The sequence below is a fragment of the Centroberyx affinis genome, unplaced genomic scaffold (assembly GCF_046629955.1).
Source record: "Centroberyx affinis isolate AG114_WGS23_722 - 3 ecotype Tasmania unplaced genomic scaffold, CSIRO-AGI_Caff_v1 ptg000359l_1, whole genome shotgun sequence".
Classification (NCBI taxonomy): Eukaryota; Metazoa; Chordata; class Actinopteri; order Beryciformes; family Berycidae; genus Centroberyx; species Centroberyx affinis.
In genome coordinates this window covers 208763-228960 of record NW_027279030.1, presented here as the reverse complement: position 1 = coordinate 228960, position 20198 = coordinate 208763, and the positions used below count along the sequence as shown (strand labels likewise).

At 40.3% G+C, this 20198-nt stretch overlaps 1 protein-coding gene across 4 annotated transcripts; it reads right to left on the bottom strand.

Annotated features, from left to right (window-relative positions):
* Positions 1-1839: 1839 nt before the first annotated feature.
* On the bottom strand, positions 1840-19980 carry osbpl1a (oxysterol binding protein-like 1A). 4 transcript variants are annotated; one of them, XM_071515534.1, is made up of 30 exons: positions 19704-19980; positions 18863-18941; positions 17899-18027; positions 17287-17372; positions 17075-17149; positions 16804-16915; positions 16529-16614; positions 15548-15692; positions 14975-15042; positions 14840-14884; positions 14674-14747; positions 14340-14403; positions 14071-14172; positions 13826-13948; positions 13608-13689; positions 12785-12891; positions 9767-9929; positions 8435-8618; positions 7329-7404; positions 6700-6834; positions 6380-6477; positions 6105-6287; positions 5889-5996; positions 5537-5626; positions 4492-4618; positions 4120-4239; positions 3835-3958; positions 3648-3738; positions 3121-3141; positions 1840-2596 (listed from the first exon to the last, which is right to left on the bottom strand). In XM_071515534.1, the coding sequence occupies exons 3-30, from the start codon at positions 18020-18022 to the stop codon at positions 2494-2496; spliced, it is 2916 nt and encodes a 971-aa protein (XP_071371635.1). In that variant the 5' UTR covers positions 18023-18027; positions 18863-18941; positions 19704-19980; the 3' UTR covers positions 1840-2493. The 4 variants fall into 4 exon arrangements, with proteins under 4 accessions (XP_071371635.1, XP_071371638.1, XP_071371637.1 ...); XM_071515537.1 differs by having other exon boundaries at positions 16804-16852; XM_071515536.1 differs by lacking the exon at positions 3121-3141.
* Positions 19981-20198: the final 218 nt, after the last annotated feature.

Below are 20198 nucleotides of genomic sequence, written 5' to 3'. Positions count from 1 at the left end.
GCATGTTGTTTACCCTCCGAGGTGTGAGGAAAACTTTAATGGTTAGGGAACTGAAACAGAGGCCTATATGAAGACAATCTGTTGACTTGGTTCCAGGTTGATCTTTTCCCTGTTCTGTTGCATCGTCAAGGAGTATGACAAGATCCTCCCTTGTGGCATGAGTACCATGTTGGAGGGATCGTCTCATGCTACACTGATAAACAGACCAGACAATTTGAAACTCTATACTATGTGACTGAGTTGAGGAATTTTAAACAAGGTAGCATACAGTGGGATCTACATTGCACATAAGCTAGACTCCACATGTCCACTGTTATGTACTGCACTTTCAGTAAAACATGCTTTGTTTTGATCTCTTGATATACAGAGAACCCTTCTTTTGGCTTCCGAACCATTAAAAGGCTCACATTGATTCAGTGTGATCATGTGACACTACTGATAGTGTACAAACACTATCAGTAGTATACAATAGTAGTGTACAATAACATTTAATTCACATTACATGCAGGCAAGTCTCTGCCAGGGCCTGGTTTGCTTCAGGCGAGAATTTATGTGCAAGAGGAACTTTGCACATAAGAGGAATCTGAGGAAAGCTGGTTTTGAAAATATTCTGCCAGATAACTCAAGAGCATCCATTGTTAATAGATCTATCAAATGAAGAAGAGCTATGCTTCTGTGAGCCTAATTAAACTCAAGTAACAGAGCCATGATGTGGGACTCCATGTTATTAGCTCAGGAGACACAGAGGAATTCACAAGGTCAACAAGACGCACAGTGAACCCTCTTAGCGCAGCAGGTCAGAGATCCTTCATCTGCTACATGCCAACAAGATGAATACTGGAATGCACTTTGCACCAACAGAGTTACTTAAATCACTTTTTTTGCTGTTTCTAATGTACAATTAAGCACCTGTTTTCTTGGCTTATATGATAAACCACGGCCTTGTGAGTCACTGTGGCACATATCATTTTTGTACATTAAGTGGTGTACCTAATAAACCAGCCACTAAATGTATATTCTGTAATAAGCATGTAATAAAGACTAAGCCATATAATTTTTTTCATTACATTGATCAGATAAGTCTATTCCTGATACTCGTTTTGATATCATCTTGTCCATGATATGAGGCATTAAACACCCATATGACCCTATTAAAATATCAGTTGTTTATATCTTTTCCTATTAAGATCTACAGCTTCAACTAATCCATGAGCTGAAATATCTAAGTGAGCAGAAGCCACACAGCAAACTTTGCTAAGCTTTGTTCAGCAACTTCCCAGCTTTACAATATGCATGTAAAATATAATCATTATAGTTGCAGGTCTGCTTTATGAGGCACTGAGCACAACAGACAGACTATCACAACTATATAATGTAGTTTATAAGTGTAGTGTTGGTATAGAAAAATATAGATGAGATAAGATGAAAGTGTTTACTGCAAAATCTGCTCTAGGCTGCATAAAAATGCTTTAAAAATATTAATTACATTTCTTTTGATGAAACCATGGCCATCAGTTCCTGAAGGCATAGTTAGTTCAAATTTTCAAAGTGATTTTGAGTCATTTGTCAGGTTGTGGTCATGCATAGCAATCACACAAAGTCTCACAAAGAGGTTGATAACTAGATAATAATCAAAAAATAACACTGATGTTTTGTGAAAATAACTGGAGTAACAAGATATCTGCGTGCTCTTATTAAGGACCAAAACAGAATATATTAAAATCCTCAAAAAATTATAATAAATATTGGAAACTCTAACAGTTAGTGATATTGTAGAACCATGTGGTTTTGTATTAAAAAGTAAGATGCCACGAATGAAACACTCATTCATTCAGACCCCTGGTACTTTTAGATGTGTACTTTTTTTCAAATAGAACATGAAGAAATAATCACAAAACAGCTGTATGTAATATACTCTGTAATCCTGATGTATGCTGGTTAAAAACACCTCTCCAGGGACCTCATCAACAATTAGAATGTTTTTTTTAAATATTTTTGGTAGGCATTGCAAGCTCATAATTCCCATGTCAACCTCATTTTAACTGGGATTGTGACTGCTAGAGAGTCAGTGGTCACTTTGAGTTTAACCCATTTAAAAAAAACATGTGAATGATGTGATGAGGCCCCTGGATGTGGAATTTCAATTTGTGTGAAGTATATATACAGATATACAGATCATTTAGAGTCACAGCACTATTATGGACATTTAAAACAAGACAGATGGACACTAAAACCATGATCCCCAGTGCATGAACCATGCTTTAGTGGCTTAATGCACCTCTACATTATGCTAAAAGTACATTATGAACAGAAAACAATTTGGTCTAAATGTAAATACAAATGCTACATTTCAAAGCAATGTCAAACAGCTTCACATTTTGTAACTATTAAATATCAGTTATTGACATTTTTATGCACAGTATTATCATAATGGATTAAGGCCACACTGTTAAAGTACATTATTTGCATATTGCTTGTCTTTAGAAATGTCCATTAATAAATGTCTGGCAGCTGGCTGTAATTCCTGTCCCAGTATCCGCCAGAAAACAGCCAGTCCTGAGAGCTGTTGTGGGGGTTTTGCCCCTGTTGAAACCACCTGAAAACCCAGAGGAGATCATCATTCAGTAAGAGCTTCTGGCACATCGAGATGCCAGAAAATTAAAATACAGACAGCTGAGAGAAAATGAGGAAGGAAGGTAAGGTCAGTTTCATCACAAGTTTATGGGTTATCTGCATGGTCAGTGTTGTTGGTGTTTGCATTTGATTAAAATGACTAAACTATTGTACTGCTTATGCTGCATGAAAACGGCAAAAAAATGTATTTGGTAAGAAGGCTACTGTAGTATTTGAGTAATTCCATCAAGCGCCAGAAAGTGGAGCTGCCATGCCAGTGATAGTAAGAGCAGATTAATGGTTCAGTGCATTGTGTCCTAATTTCACCTCGACTTAGTGATTCTTTATCATCAGTGATTCTGTATCATATCTCAGCATCAACAGGCACACGGTGAGAGATATGATTCAATTTTAGAGAGTAACAAGTTGTTTGGTATTAATGAGACGGCAGACTGTGATGACATCACACATGTAAAGCACACCAGTCAAACAGCAAGTAACTCTAACCTTGGGCCGAGGGGCGGGCTCCTTTACATCAAAGCCAGGATGCAACAGAAAAACAAGACAATGTAAGAGAAAAGCTTCAGCATTTCAAAGCAACAAAGTATAAAGCACTATTGAGAGAGCTGATATGAATGCAGTATCAAAGATTTCAATTACATTCATCCCACAAAGCTTGAAAACTTATTATTGTATATAGTTGTAAATTACATGAAAGCCAGTTCAGCTCAGCAAAACAGAGGAATATTCTGAGTTGACCAGGTTGACACTTTGTAAATATTAAATATCAATTCTTCACAGTTTTATGCACACTGTTACCATAATGGATTAAGGTCATGGTGTTTAAATGCAATATTTATATATTCCTTCTAATTAGCTGGTCCATTAAAATGCAGTAACAAATACTGTGCTTGTATTTAGATCACAAAGAAAACTTATTTTTGCATAAATTTGCTTATGAGAGGTAGTTGAGCATAGCAATTTAGAGAGGAGAATACTTTTGAAGAGTTGAGCAGTTTCATTAACAATCTCACCTCGTCTTCCACTCTTCATCGGACTTGGAGCGGTTTTTGCGAGCAGCTCTCTGCTTTTCCTCTAGCCTTTTCTTCTCCTCACTTGCAAGGTCTACAAGGGGAAAGCATTTCAATAACCTTGCCGCGTTTCAGTCTATAGTGAAAAGATTTTGATTTGCAGATAGAGTGTGTTCCTAATAATCAATACCAATATCACCATTCTCCATGGCTCGTACGTCTGGCCTCAGCCTACAGTCTGTCTTAGGAATGACTCCCTCCATCTCCTTGTGCAGCTCGTTCAGTTGCATCGCAAAGGACGTAAAGCTGTACATCTTCAATTAAAAAGAAATAATTAGTCTCATATATTAAAACACACATCATCAGATACATATAATATCTGCAAAGGCAAAGCATAGCCGATTACCTCCGGGATTTGCATGTTGTGTCAACTAAAGCCCGTATACAGTATACAATAATCAATAATCAGTCTGACCTCAGTGGAGTTGGCTGGTCTGGGGGCGATCCTCCACAGCAGCTGGCTGCCAGGAATAACTTCCACAGTCTCTGTGTCTGGCAGGGGGATTTCCTCCGTCTCCTCACCTCCACCTCCACCCTGCACATAAACACACAAACTCACTGCTCAGCTGCAGTGACACTGTACTGCCAACACTAAACACTGATGAAGCTCTCTGCAAAATGCTGTGTGTTTGTATTGCTACAGTACAGTGTGTTACACTGCATCTATTGATTGGTGTAATCGAATTGTGCAGTAAGGATGGAAATTAGCTCTCCTGCTATATCATTTTATTTGATGTCTTTGATAGCTTTGAGATGTAAATAAAGTAAAATATGTTAAAGTTCATACCTGTTTGCAGACTTTTTTCTCTTCTGCCACCTTCTTGTCGTTTCTCTTATGTGCTTCCAGTGCAGCAGGATCCATTAAGTACAAACACTCAGTCCACTTCCCATAGAGAGCACAGAGCTTCTTTTTGCTGTGTAAAACACACAAACACATCCTCAGGCCTAAACATCGGATAATGATTTCAGTCCGTTTTCACAACAACAACAACAAAGTTTAAACTGACAGAAAGAGCGCTTTCAGGTATATAATGGGGATTTCTTTTGCATCAGCTAAAATGTCTACCATATAGTTTAAAAAATGAAAATAATCACAGATTCATGTGTGGAGAGCGCTGAAGGCTTAAAATAAACCTCTGGAATATTCAGCCAAATGAAATTTTGCCAGGGAAACATTGATTTTCCAAGTCTTATGAGCCAAAGCATTGCTCATTCCTTTGGCAGTATCAAGCATTATATGTCAAAGACAAATTAAGTATTTTTATGAGGGTGTGTAGCTGATAAGTGTGAGCAAATCATGACTGAGATGTGAATGGACCTGCCAACACCGAGTGTACAAACATGTTTTCGCCCATCTGCTTCTATGGCATGTTAGCTCGTCTTTTCCTGGGTTGTGTCTGTTTTAGATTTAATTTAATTTAATTTTCCAACCCCGTGTCCTTCAAGAGCTGGCATTCATGACAATTAAGAATGTAGTCATAACTGATCTGCCTGGGTAAATTGTTAATTTATGATTTGCATGATGGATTTGTCTATCTTTTGGATACTGATGTCTTGCACTCTGAGGTGGAAATGTGCTCCAGTGGGAAACTCTGGCTCAAAACTTTAAGCTAGAGCCAATAGACCTACTTAACTTTGTAGGTCCTGATTCATAAATTAATCGTATTTATTGGTCACCTTACTGAATCATATTTGGCTCTCATTAACAACTGTTTGAAAATATGGTAAGGGATGATGGGGTTCAAATAAGGGAGTCAGACAAATTCTTTGAACAACATACATCATTTTCAATCTGTACAGAATATTTATAGGTACTTTAAGGTAAATCATACCTTTTGTCCAGAATATACCCTTCCACCTTGTGCAGTTCTTTGCCAAAAAGGCCGCATGGTTTGAAATTCAAGCAGCATCTTTCTCCAGTTCTAGGCAAAAACAGAAGTAGCAGAATATCCTTTCACTCTCTACTGTTCCAGTCATACAAAACTTCCTCATTTGCCCAGTCCATTTTCCTTCTTGTTGGTCAAACTTCCTCAATGTATTTACATCAACTGTGTCAGACTTGGTCTAAATATCCTAAGCTTTGAAGCATGATCTTAAAATAAGTATGGTGTCCAATATATGCCACAAAAATCTACCTAGCCAAATACTCCCAGAAGTAGAAGGGTTTATTTTTTGTCCTCTTACTTGTGGTTAATCACCTCCACATTTCCATACTGCTCAATCCACAGCTGGCCCACAATAATATTGTGAACACAGCATGTAGGGTTTGTCCATGTATAGGCTTCATTGTGCCTGTAGAAAAAAAAGACACAGTGACTTGAGCAGAGCAAGCAAAATGATAATAATGTTAATGTAAAAAATGGTCAGTAATATTAATTTTTATCAGCTCGAAGGCCTTACTTGGGCAGCTCCAGTGTGATGATGCCTTTTGGCTCAGCCTCCACACTTTTGCCCCAGAACTTGAGTTTGGGGTAGATGGAGCCGTGGAAGACAAAGTCTTTCTTCAGGCCCTCGGCATGGAAGGCGCTGACTGGAGGATGGTGGCTCACCTGCTCCGATATCAGCCTGAAGCCCAGGTCCTCTCTGGGAGCAAGTGCACACATGTGATGTATGGTTGAGTCCGTTAGTAAATGTAAATACTCAGTGTTGACTATATGTTGGATATTCCCTCTCACCTGACCAGTTCATAGGTTTCTCCCAGCAGCGGGTTGAAGGGTTTTCCTGTCCGCTCCCACTGGGAGGCCACAGCGGACACAGCAAACGCAGCCACACACTGCCAATGTCAAACAAATATACACTCAAAATCACACAATAAAAGGTAAAATCCACTCAGAATACATGTAATTGTGAATGGATAAATGCTTCCCGCGCACTATTTATATTTGGAAGACCTTCATCTGGCATTCATCTTAGTGTAATCGTAACATTAACACTATTTTGACCTGAGAAATTGGATGACTGGATGTCAACATAACAGATAAAACAGAGCGTGTACCTTCATCCTGTCAATGGAGTCTGCGGAGGCGTTGGCCTGGTGGATGAGGTAAGTGTGCTCCATGTACTCCGTCAGGCGCTGTAAGAAGCTGAGGGGCTCATTGAAAATCACAGGCATTGTGATCTTGGAGAGTTCCTGAAAGAGAAAGGAAGCGCAATTAGAGAGAGAAAATAAAGTCACTTCACAAAGCGATCGCTCTATGTAATTTTCACGCTTGATGTTGAACAGACAGCGTGGAATTTGGTCATAAGATGTGCCATATTGTGGCACAACATCACAAAGTTAAAGCAGCAAAGGATGAAAAAAAGGTCTTGTGTGTTGAATTTAAAAATCACATATTGCAGGCATTCTTCTCTAATATCTTATGGAGCCAAAAGAAACACAGCTTTAGAAAATATATGATTAGTGTGAATACTGCGGTCTGTACACTCCACATTCCATATCAGGATTATAATGTGCTGAACCCTTTCATGCCTTAAGCCAGCAGTACAGAAAAGCACACAGTGAGACATGCTATTCAGCACATTACATACATATTTTCCAACATGCTGTTCATTAAAAGGGTTTGGAGAAAGACAGTATATCATCATCATTTGCCGCTTTACAATCATCTATCAGTGAAAACTCACCATTCCAATGCACTTCCTCAGGATACTCCAAATGCTAAAGTCATTTCTTGAAAACATAGGCGCAGGTAAGCTGGACCTGAGACCACACACACACACACACACACACACACACACACACAGAGACACACACACAGACACACAAAGTTGCATTACTTCTGTAAGGCTTTGTAAGTTGTATCGACGTTGTGCCACTGCTACTAAAATAGACACATTTCATTAGATTAAATGTGCCAGACATGCTGCGGTCATATCTTATTCAAGCGAATATAGTCTTCAGGCCACAACAAAAGCCCTTAGTGTAGTTTCAGGCACAGGTAACAATGACAAATTGGACCAAAGCCCAGAGAGACAATCAACACCAATATACAAGGCGTCCAACTAAAGAACTAGGAACAATCCTGCAGTAACACTGTTTGACAGGAGTTAACTTATTTCCTAAAAATCTAATAGATTTAGAGGACCAGCCAACTGGAACTATTTTATCCACTTTAATGTTTTAAAGATTGAAGTTTGGATGGTTTCTCTAAATCAGAGGAGCAATATCAAATAAGACATTGAAAAAATATAACAAGAGAAGTAAAAAAAAAAAAAACAAGTATTAAAACTGATATCCATCTAAAAAGTGTGAACTCCACTCCACAGCCTGAAGGGATTAGTCAATGTCGGATCGCACTGCGGTCTGATTATTGCATTACACTGTGACCTCATCAATATTTAACAGGTCCAACACAGAGCTCAGTCCTTTCAATACAAGCCATTCTCTTGCCTTCACCAGGCTGGCCCTCTCTCTAAATTATTCACACTCTGAACTGGCAAGACCTGAGAGAACATATGAAAATCAAAATAAAGCTCAGTCAGAAAACAGAACTGCCAGGGAAAGAGCAGGTTAGAGAGAACATTAAAACAAAATTGGTGATACATTAGTCAAAAGGGGCAAAAACAGAAGCTGACCCTTTGGATTTAAAATTAAACGGCTCTAAAAAACATAAAACACACTGATGTGAGGAGACGAGCCCTTTTTGAATTAGTTTTGATGTGAGGTGGATAAAAGCACAGGGTGTCAGCGGTCCATTTAGGAAATTGTAGGGTCATACAGCACCGCTGACCTATGCTCTGGGATCCCATTGGGCTGAGTCTCCTCCTCATTGCCATGGTGATCCTCTTGTGACATGCTGGTGGGGGTACTGCGATTTCTGCTTAACAGGACAGAGCCTTCCTCCTCCTCGTCTTCTTCAAAGGAATGGCTGGCCACCGTCTCAAAGCCGCTCAGGGAGTGGTCCGAGTCCGATTCTGAGAGACACGGGAGAGAGAGACAGAGCAGGGCGTCTGCAGGTGTCAGAAAGACAGATTTCACACTTCTTAAGCCGTTTAAGCCGAAATTAATTTAGGACCAATTTAAAAACCAAAATTAAGAAATAAAAAGCTGGCAAAACTAGCCCATTTCAAACTAAACAAGTTCTGAAACAATAAATGGGCAGTATAAGGAAAAAGGCACCAGGAAATCAATTATTAAGGGATATGAAGTCCAACTGTGTTTACTAAAGCAGATACGATGAAAAAAAAAAAAATTGCATATTCTACTACAAACTCCAAAACTTCACTACAAATTTACTCCTCTGTGTTAAGAGTGGACATGCAATGCAAAGAAAATATAAAAGGAAAAATGAGATCTAATACTTTTAAGGCCTTAGATTTAAATAATGCAAGACTTTTCAAACCCATGGATACCTTGTGTAGTTTAGTGGCGAGCCAGTGTACACACATGCATGACAGCAGTAGGAATAATAGATTTATGTCACTGATCAATCATTACCATATTCATTATCATGCTCTGTAATAGATCCATACTCATAACAACTATGAATATAGATCTACCATATGAGTATGGATCTATCATTAGCATTTAATTTAATTTAACCGTGACATATCCAGGCAGTCCAATCCAATTAGTTTTTCTTTTCCAAGAGAGAACTGGGTACATAAGGCATCCAGCAACAAATTAGATCAAAAATAAACAGAAGTCCTTTCAAGACTTACAAATGAAGTTTGAATACACAGTTAATAAGAAAAAATGAAGTACATTCCAAAAATGTTCCTGCAGAATTTCTGTAGATCAAAGTTGTGTAGCCGTTGTGAAAGCAGTCACTGGGAATCAATCAGGCCCATTTTTATTTCACTACCATGCAGGTTTTCCACACAAAAAAAATCAATCACAATCATTCGTGTGAAAAGGCTTCAAGTTATTTTAACACAACAGGTAAACACTTAAGCTCATGACACGCTTGAGTCGGACGTACCAAAGCAAGTCACCACCAGGAAAAAGAGTTCCAGCGCCCTGCAGGTGAATGACAGAGCGTGGGATGTGTGAGCGGAGCTTGCCACAAAACCTCCTACATCAGTCCCCCAAATCCAGTCTTGTTTGACAACTGTCAACTCACCAGACACAGCGTCGTAGAACTCATCCTCGCTCAGCGCGCTGCGTGGTGAAGATCCCTTGACGACGGATTGCTCAAGTTCGTGATGCTCGGTAGCAAGAGTCTGCAGCGCTTCAGACAGGATCTTATTCTTCTCTACCTCCTGCTCCAATTTCACACTGCGCACCTGAGCACACCGCGCACACACACACACGCACGCACACACACGCACGCGCACACACACACACACACACACACACAATGAGCAGGCAAAGCACACATAAAAACACATGAGCCCAACCAAATTTGATGACAGATAATTGTAGATGAGAAACAAAAAACCATGGTTACCAACATTTTATTCCAAGGCTATTTTCAAACAAAACAGTGCATGATTGTCAGAGAAACTGAGTCAGACCAGCAGGGTTGCTCTGAACTAAGCCTGGACAGCAGTAGGTCAGTAAATACACAGCATAGTGACTGGCTGATCGCCCCCCTGCTCAGTCCTCTGATCAGCAGACCCAGAAGGAGACAGTGCTGAGCGGGACGAGCCATGTTTATCTGTAATGCAGGACAGCTGCCTTGAAGCCGCTGTCTCAAATGGCTTGCCAGAGAACATGATTCCCATGGAGGAGAAGAGATCAAATGACGGTAATGGACTGGGATATAAACAATTAGCCAAACCTCCCTTTTAGGCGACGCATTATTGTGTATAATTTGAAGATGTGCTCATTTTTCAAACGCTCCTTTCCCCAAATATTACTTCAGCGCTTCCATCAACATATTTTCACTCGGCTGATAATGTGTGAATGCAAAGATAGGAGACCGAAGAAAGAGGCCAGGTTTCATTTAGGACTTCACCCATGTCCAAGACACAGGAAAGGCCTAGTTTATGGATGATTTCTACCCAAGACAGTAAGACAAGAAATGGTAACGTTGAGAGGGGGAAAAGAGTTTTAGAATGACAAGGTCCCTGCAGATGAATTACAAACAAGATACTATATTGAACCCAAAGAAGAAGTTATTTTTCCTTGGTCCCTCCACCACCTCCTGGAGCCGGTTAAGGATTCAATGTTTTGCTCAAGGACACTTCAGCAGAGCAGACGCTTGCTGTCACAGGGGATTGAACCTAGATCGGTCTCCCTGCTGCCCGTAAAGTTTTCACTATGAGCCTGATTCAGTCTGTGTAACATTATGTGGGTCTTACAGAGACCGAGATACGCACATTTGAGCTGTTCCTATTGAGTTGTTCCTATTCAAAGTGCGCACTGATATTTTGTGTGCCCCTTCCCTTGCGTACGGGATGCCAACTGTGTGATCTGCATATCAGCATTATCGAGGCCTGTATGCCCATGTGCAAATGCTGGCTGCGCTGGGCGTCCATTAAACTGAGCACATTCAAATGATTTCTTGGCACCCTCCTCGCGTCCTGATGCTGCCGTCTCTTCAGATGATCCCTTAGAAATTCAACTGACTGGTGTGCGAGATGAAGCTGTGTGAGTGTGTGGGTGAGTGTGCGCTGGAGGAAAAAGAAGAGACGTGCAGAAAAATACATTCCAAGTATTAGTGGACTGAGATCATCATGTTTTTTACCATTTAATGATTTTAATGGTACTGGTTATGGCTTCAAATTTTTGTGACTCAACAATTCATATCCCATTGGATGTCTTTCGCATTTATTAGTGTGCATTTCTTATTTTAGATGAAGAAATCGATGGGAGCTCGACATATTGCAGGGTTTTGTGTGGATAAAGAAAGGCGCGTATAAATGGGCTGAATCTGTGTATCATAATGTGAAGCTGAATATTCCTTGATTTGCATATTCAACACCTCTAGTGTACATCCTGCCGCTAATTCTCATGTTCTATTATTAATTTCAGTTTCAATAAACTGCATTCAAACACTCTGGTGCATCAAAAGCAGCAGCACTACAACATATCAAAACTTTAAAAATCAAAGAACAGTGATTAACCAATAGGTGATCCTCATTCTGATGTGACGCTCTAAATGAAATTGAATGGTTCAGTATGTGCAAGTATTCTACAATTAGTAATTGTGGAAACTAAAATTGTGATACACAATTATACAAAATTAAATGTGAAGCCCTAGCAGTACATATGTGGAAACTGCCCTCTATGCATACACAAACACACACACAAATACTTCCGCACATGCAAATGGACACACATGCACTGCTCAATCAATTCCACTGTATGAATTGTATCAATCAAGACCTCAGTATTACAGCTTCCTTTGACTGCAGCTGTGTCTGATAGCTTGTAAACCAGAGCACTGCCGGGCCGGATGCCATTACAGTGAAATCATGCAGGGTCAGTGGTGTTTGCCTCAGTGTTTACATTTACTTTACCAATGCCATTTCTTCACCTGCATGCTGAACACCTGAGAGTGTCCAGCATTTTGTCCAGATTACCAGGCCATTCAGGAGTTCACATGCATCAGTAAACCTTACGATGCCACAGGCTTCTGGACTAAACATTGGAAATGGACGCTGTTATGTAAAACACTTTGTTATGTAAAGCACTATGTAGATAAATGCAATATGAATAAATCTTATTATTAATATTATTATTGTAATTATTATTACATTATTGCAAAACAGGGTGGGTTCTGGTTGTGAGCTACAACCAGCTGTGTCACCCAGCTTTCTGGCGTGGTATAATTTATCCATTGAATCCATCCATTATAATCAAATCCATTGAATCACACACACAAAAATCCATCTAACAGCTTATAATTATTGCGATTGAATGACAGGCTTTCATAAGAAAGTGTGAATTGTGCTCGCAGTTCCTTGTGAAATATGGAATTTTCCAAGGCAATGTGATTCTTCTTACATAACAAACACACAAAACACCACTGATAACAGCTTTCCTGTTGATTGCAGCATTTATATTCTGCATCTTTTTGTTTACCTGTGTTGCAACAAGTTCTGGGGAATAAATTGCTGGTAATCATATGATAGAATAGACAAAAAAAAGGCATTGGCACAGAGGCAATCTGCCCTGGGGAAGTGACACTTACCCCTTCCTGTCTGGAGAAGAGGCCGAGACAGACGCTCAGATTGGAACTGGTCTCGCTTGACAACTCGCACACCTCCTGCATTTTCTGTAATATGGTGGATGGAAACCCTGAGAGGACAAACAAGGACACAACATTTGTTGATGAGGGAAAGCTGGTGCCAAATAATTTGCTGCAATGCAAAATATCACACGTTCTCACCACTCGATATTTACTTGTAGAGTGAAACAAGATGCTAAAGAAGCAGAAAGACAAACTGCAGTTAACTGGAAGATAAACGTATGTGTTTTCTTAATGCGTTAATGTGTTTTCTATTTAATGTTCTCAGAAAAGCTACAAACAACAACAGGCGAGATACAGAGGTCTAAATCAGTGGTTGTAACCCTTTATCATCATGTCTATTTTTTCAGATTTTTCTCTTTTTTTTTCTTTTTTGTTGTGAAATACTGAATAGTTTTCAGCCTCTAGACCTCCTCTGATAATGAATCAAATGAAACCTGAAAAGAGAAAATCACTCTGCATTTTGTCATGGGGGTCATGAATAGACATTGCTTTGTTTTAAAGGGTCAGGAGCCAAAAAGGTAGTGAACCACTGGTCTAAATGACAGGGAACTTAATAATATGGATTCAGACATATTCTATCAATATTGTGCATTTAAAGTTCCTTAATATGTGTAGCTGTAATTCCAAGGTTTCCATTTCTATTCTTAAGTGGCTCATATTAGTGAGGTTCTGCATCTGTTATGTATATTACATCATTTACCCCCAAAAAAAGTAAAAGACAAGAAAAAAACATCACAATTGACAATGAAATAAAAGGTTTTACTTTCTTCAAGCCCGTCATTTTTCACCATGGACAGGAAAGCTGCCACCTCCTTCTCCAGTCGTTTACGGCTGGCCTCAGCTGCCTGGATCCAAAGAGACACAGGGGCAGAGCGGATGAACAAACAGCACAGGATGGGACGTCTGGGGGGCATCTGAGTACAGTGAAAACACTATAATTATGTTGACGTATTAATTATAGATTTTTTTGTTCGCTGCCACCTGTAGTGAGTCTGTGAGTTCCCCGAGTGAGATCGCTTCGTCTTCCTCCTCCTCGCTGCCCTGATCTTGGGAGCAGTAGTGTGTGCTGTAGGCAGAGTGTTCCTCCAGTGCATCCAGCCAAGCCTGCAAGACAGTAACAGCTTTTCACTCACGCCATTAGGAAAACCAAACATGACAGCAAGGACACCTAACTGATCTAGTAGAGAAGGCACTTGAGATTAGAGCCAGAAAAGAAAAACTCTCACTTTTCTTGTTGCCTCTGGGTCATTTTTAGGTGAAACTTTGAAGTGATGCACGCTGTCGTCAAAGCACTTGAGGGTAAAAAAGCAGTTATCTCTCGCTCTGATCTGGAAAGCAAAACCTAAAGATTAAAAAGAGCATTGCAGCTTGTGGGAGTGCTGACATCTTGGTCTGAATCTTGGTCAGGAGAGCAAGAATTTTTAATACTGTATCTTTTATCACCTTGTTAACACAACAGTCGAAAAGGGAGTATAATTTTGAAATGTTGGCTTACCAAACAGTGAGCCTGTGTCAGGGATTTACAGCCTTGCCTTCTGATATTGGCAGCTGCATCTGACCTTCAGATAGATAGATAGATAGATAGATAGATAGAGAGAGAGAGAGAGAGAGAGAGAGACAGAGAGAGACAGAGAGAGAGAGAGAGAGAGAGACAGAGAGAGACAGAGAGACAGAGAGAGACAGAGAGAGAGAGAGAGAGAGAGAGAGAGACAGAGACAGAGAGAGAGAGAGAGACAGAGAGAGAGAGAGAGACAGAGAGAGAGAGTTTTCTAAGACATCTTTCCACAATCTGTGTGAAATGTGATTAAACAAGTAGTGCTGGTACCTACTGTTTAGAATACCAGGACAAAACCCCATCCTGCAGGACGACCCAGTAGGAGCGCCAGCCGAAGAATCTGGAGGTCTGCGGGACGAACCAGAGGAGCAGAATAAGAGTTCACCTTCTCAGTGGTTTCTATCTTGTGTTATTGAATAATCATTGTCACACTCTACTACCTTCCAGAGGAGTCCTTCAAACGTCTTGACGTGGCGGGTCATACCCTGTGGCGGACAGAGAACATGAATGGAACATGAATAAAATATAAAAACACATAACTTTGGGAAGGACACGATCAGCACTAAAGCACTCACTTGATGGACGTTGACTTCAAGGACCTGCTTCATCACTGTATCGTTGGCCAGGTCGAACACAGTCTGGCCTGGGAGATATTGACACAAAATGATTGGTGTTTTAGTACAATAGAAAACACTGATATGGAGGCAAAAATATGACTTGACCCCTAAAGGCTGATAACAACGATTTGAATCTATCAAGGTTGTGAAACTGAAGTCTGGAACTTCTTTTTACCATCTGAATATGACACCTGAACCTGACATTTCATAACAAGAATCGCTTAAACAAACCAAGACAATGTGTATGGTTTCTCCCACTTTCCTTGCCCTTAAAGGTAAAAGAAGAGACAAAAACTCCAAACTCCAAGAACACAGAAAAACAAAACAGAAAGCAAAGGCACACATTTTCAAGCTGCTAACCGACTACTCTCAGCTCTGTTTTTTTTTACTCCCTGGAACTTTACTGCTGTGCAACAAGGCAAAATTAGCTTGCCGGACATTCTGTCATGAAGCCCTGGGAACTAATGGGGTCTCTGTGATTTTAACAGCAGAAGTCACTCTCGACAGATGGCTCTGGCTGATGAGTTTTACCATTCTTGTTCTTGGTAATTGGGCTGGCCCCGCTCTTGAGCAGCTTCAGGGCACATTGCTTCTGGCCTCGGTAAGCTGCACAGTGGAGTGGAGTGTTACCCAGCAGATCAGTGCAGCTGATGTCTGGTGGCTTCTTCTTGTTGAGCTAGAACGAACAGAGAAGAAAGAAAGAGCCATAAATCCTGTCTCTAGACTCAGAGTAACTGGCTGGGCCCAAGTGTCCTAAAGGAGTTTGGTATTCTCCTAAGCATTAAAGCATGAACATGGCTGTGCCCGGCTGACATTTTGGCTGAATTAGCTGAACTGCGAGCGGAGGAACCAAGTGGAAACTTTGATTCCTCACTCTCAGTCCAGGATTTGGCGTAGCTACAGCTCACACGGTGTGACTGCCACGGCTTCCCAAGGCTTTACTTCTTACTGTGTTTACTCTGTGTATTTTGTTTGTGTTTGTTTATGTTCCATTTTGTTATCAACCCACTGTACGCCTGACCGTCCAGGACTGTCCTCCCTCTCTATGACGCCCTTCCCAACGTTTCTTCTATTTTTTTCCCAATGAGGTTTGAGTTTGAGTTTTTCCTTGTTCTGATTGAGACTCTAAGGTTTGCAGGTTGACGTTTTTGATTTCATTTATGTTTCATAATGTGGCCGTTGTGAAGCCCTTTGAGACTGTAACTGTGATTAAAAGCTATACAAATAAACCTGACTTGACAAGTATCCTAGAAAATTAATAGCTGACAAGTACAGACATACACACACACACACACACACACACACACAAACACGCCCCTTTTGGCCCATTACACTGACTACAGAAATCAGCCCATTGCAGCTGTAGCTCTTCCATATTATCTTTCTGCAAATTGTAATACGGAACACTTTTGAGTGTTCTAAATGTGTTCTAACTCTAAATCTTTAGGGTTGTTATTCAGTTGTTAGCCGAAAACTGAGAGCAAACACAACAAAGCAGAGTGTGTCACTAACCAGCTGAGTCAGAGTTGAAAGATCTCCTTCTCTCGCGGCTTCCAAAAGTTGTTCCTCCAGTTTCCTCTCCTCTGTTCTCTCAGCCGCTGATACCAGCAGAAGGATGTGATTTCAAAGAAATAATTTGATAAATATAAATATAATATAATAATAATATATTGTATGAATATATGGCACACTGATTAAACATTCAACAAACACTATATTCATGGAGATTGACAAATACAGTTTTCCATGACATCTCTTAGATGACAACACGTCTCTCAGTCTCTCACCTTCTAACATGCTTCTGATCTCTGCATTTTGAGTGACATCTTTAGGAATCTGTGCTGTCCCATTGATGACAGTAGCACATGCATCAAAGCGCAGCAGCAGCATGACAACCTCCTGATCAATACATGATTGAGTGATTGATTGATTGAATGAGTGGATGAAAAAAAAACATGCACAAAATCATACTCATCAAAACAAGAAATGCAAAGAGTTAAGTGACAACGTTAATAAACTTAAAATCAAGAGTGTAAAATTCAGGAAACATAAAGGTACCTTTCGTCCTGTGAAGGCAGCTTTGTGCAGCGGCGTGTCTCCCATGTTATTGGGCAAGTTGGCCTCTGCTCCTGCCTGCAGTATGTATGCAACACACAACACACACACAGACACACACAGACACACACATTACCCCTGCAGTTATTCAAAACCTACAGTGTGCCAATAAAAATCTCAAATCTCTGTTAATTTACAGCAAAAAGACACCATACCTTAAGCAGTTCCTCCACTACATCTTTGTGTCCAAAGTAACAGGCCAAGTGAAGCGGAGTCCATCCCAGGTTGGACTTACTCTTACCTGAACACAGATCACATGTTACACAAATACAGCAATTCAACAATCGCCAGTCGATTCTAGCTCACACTGACACTAGGGATAGGACGATATATCGAAATTCAATATATCACAGTACACAAATCTGACAATATGCATCGTGGGCCAGAAAAATGAATCGCGATATTAGCTTCATTTTACTCTGCTGTAGAAATCACAAATGAGACGGCTCGCCCATCGCAATTTCACAAGCTCTCCATCCACATTATATTATTTGCACTTTGTAATGCCATTTTTAAATTGTTGTTTACATTCTAGCAAGACAATGCCAAGATCTGTGTCTCAATAATAAGCATATAAATATACCTGCACAGTCAGACTTTGCTGTTATTTAACTTTTATTTATAACATCGTATCGTGGTTGTATCGAATCGTGAACCCCACATCACGTATCGAATCGTATCGTGAGATAAGTAGGCTATATCCTCCCATCTTAACCAACACACTTTCATTATTATTACTGTTATTCCCATCTGGTAGTGATGTGCACCTTTGCAGTTGATGTTGATCTGCGTCTCTTCCTTAATCGTGGACATGAGGAGCCTCTGAATCCCGGGCAGGTCTCCATTCCTGGCGTGACGCAGAAACTGTTCCTCCGGCTCCAGCTCCTCCATAGACCCTGCACAGCAAACACATCAACAGCAAGGGCAGAAAAAACACTTTGTATTTTATATATATATGTTTTACTTTTAATTAATCAATGATGCATTGAGTGTATGAAAACAACCCTGCAGGTGTTTGTGGTTTAGTTCATTTTGAATCATCATTAGAGCTCAGTGGCAGCACCTAGAGAAAACTGATGAGCTTATGCTTTTATCAGCAGCATCACGTTTGCTGTTCTCTAGAGGCGACGTTAGGGGAGCTTTCTAAAGTTTTTCAACAGATTGAAAACTTTAGAAGCAAGGATACATGACTCGGGAGAACACGTTTGTCTCCCAATTAAAGTGACTCTTGAAACCTCTCAAAAGTTAAGTCTGTTTTTGAGAGGTTGTTGGGGCTCGTGTTGCCTGAGAACACATCACCTCTAATTGCTTAAGCCACATAGGAAAAGGTCACAAGATCTTGTGTTGAGGAAGGATGAGGAAATTTCAAAACAACTGTCAGAAGGGGAGAAGGAGGAAATCATAATCGTTACAAAAGGTGGCAGTCACCAGACAAGCCTTGCAGGAAGGACAAAGTCACCCCCTCTCTCCTTTATGCAGCGTAAATCCACATGACGTTCGGCATTTGCAGTGAAAATGCTGGTATGTGGCAAGAAAAAAGCTTGCTGTCCGTAATGTCATGGAATGTCATGTGACTATCGGGGAAGATTAATGGACCACATCAATAAGAAAGTGACAAAGCAGGCTGGGTCGTGCTGTGCCCTGAATGTCTCTGAGGCTTTGAGAAGACAGAGGTTTATTGGCACAGAAACAGGTTTACCTGGGATTCAAAGGCATGTGACAGTTACTCACAGTTACTCAGCTGGTCTGTCTACTGCTGGCTTGAGTCTCTGGGCCCCAGACCCACAATCTCCTCAAATCCCCTGTGATACTGTAATGGCATGTTTAACGTAATCAGATTACATTACAGCATGAACTTTATTTAATCTTATTTTATTCATAGACTTGCTTTCATGTAGCTAATGGACCCCCCCCCCACCCCACTGTTCAATCTTGTGTTGGCTGTGTTTTCATTTCATTTAGAATTTATCTTTTATACCCAGTTTCTCTTTTGAATGTGTTTCTCACTGTTATTTCTTATTCATACAATTTACTATTCATGTGTTTTATTCCTTTTAATAAAGTACTTTGTAAACTCTGATTTTTTAAGTGTTGTACAAACAGACTTAGTTTAATTTAGTACTTTTTACCCTTTCTCATTTTCAAGCTGTAATGCTGAAGACTATAAAGAGCCTAAAGTGCTGAGCAGCAGAGTCTGGAGATGGTGGTCGAGATTGCAGCTTGTCTTGTGACTTCCTTTATATCTGCCATTTCCAGGTTTTACAAAGAACACAGTAAAGTGAATCTACTCTAGACTGAGTGAGGATTTGCAGTTTGGAAGCTTCAATTCTCTGTTAAATACAATTCACACCATTTATTTTCATAGCATACACATTGACACTTGTAGGCTGAATTTGTAGTGTAAAATCAGCCTGAAGTGATGTCAGGTTAGTATCAAATAATTACTACAAATTAGTGGCATGAAGCAAGAAACTGATTTGGCCTTTCATTTTTCAGGCAAAATTTGACTGGATAATTACAATCCAGTGGTAATGTAGAGCAAACAGGGGAAAACAGTCTGCCAGGCACTTACTGATTAAACTCGGGGAATCCTAGACAGAAAAATCCTATTCAGCCCGGAGACAGAAAACTGCTCTCACAGTCTCCTGGGGTGGTTGAAGAGGTCGGCATGTGATTCTCTGAGCCCCCTGAGGCGTTTTCCTCCTCCTCCTCTACTTGATTAGAAACAACCGCATGGCCGGCAGGTCGCCTTCATCCTCCGACACAACATCACTCTCGTGCGAGCTTCGTTTCAGGCTTATCGTCTAAACCGACGTGAACCGGTGGAGCAAAAAACCGCGTCACACACACCTCTGTTTTCTGTTTACACTGATATCAGCTGATCTTTGCACTGCGGAACTCGCCCGGGCCAGACTCTTGTACGTTTCAAAATAAAAGCCCCACCTCTCTTTAAAATCTTTGTAAATCAATTATTTTGATATTTTAATACAATTTCCCAGACTAAATCCACTCACATGGCCTTATAGATGATCTCCGATTAATTAAAATTCACAAATGCCGTTTAGTT

Coding starts and splice junctions, on each gene's coding strand:
- osbpl1a (XM_071515534.1), bottom strand. CDS start 18,022: ATGGAGGAGCTGGAGCCGGAGGAACAGTTTCTGCGTCACGCCAGGAAT. Junction 16,916..17,074: donor CTGCCTTCACAGGACGAAAG/GTACCTTTATGT, acceptor TGTATTGATCAG/GAGGTTGTCATGCTGCTGCT. Junction 3,142..3,647: donor GATGAAGAGTGGAAGACGAG/GTGAGATTGTTA, acceptor TTTGATGTAAAG/GAGCCCGCCCCTCGGCCCAA.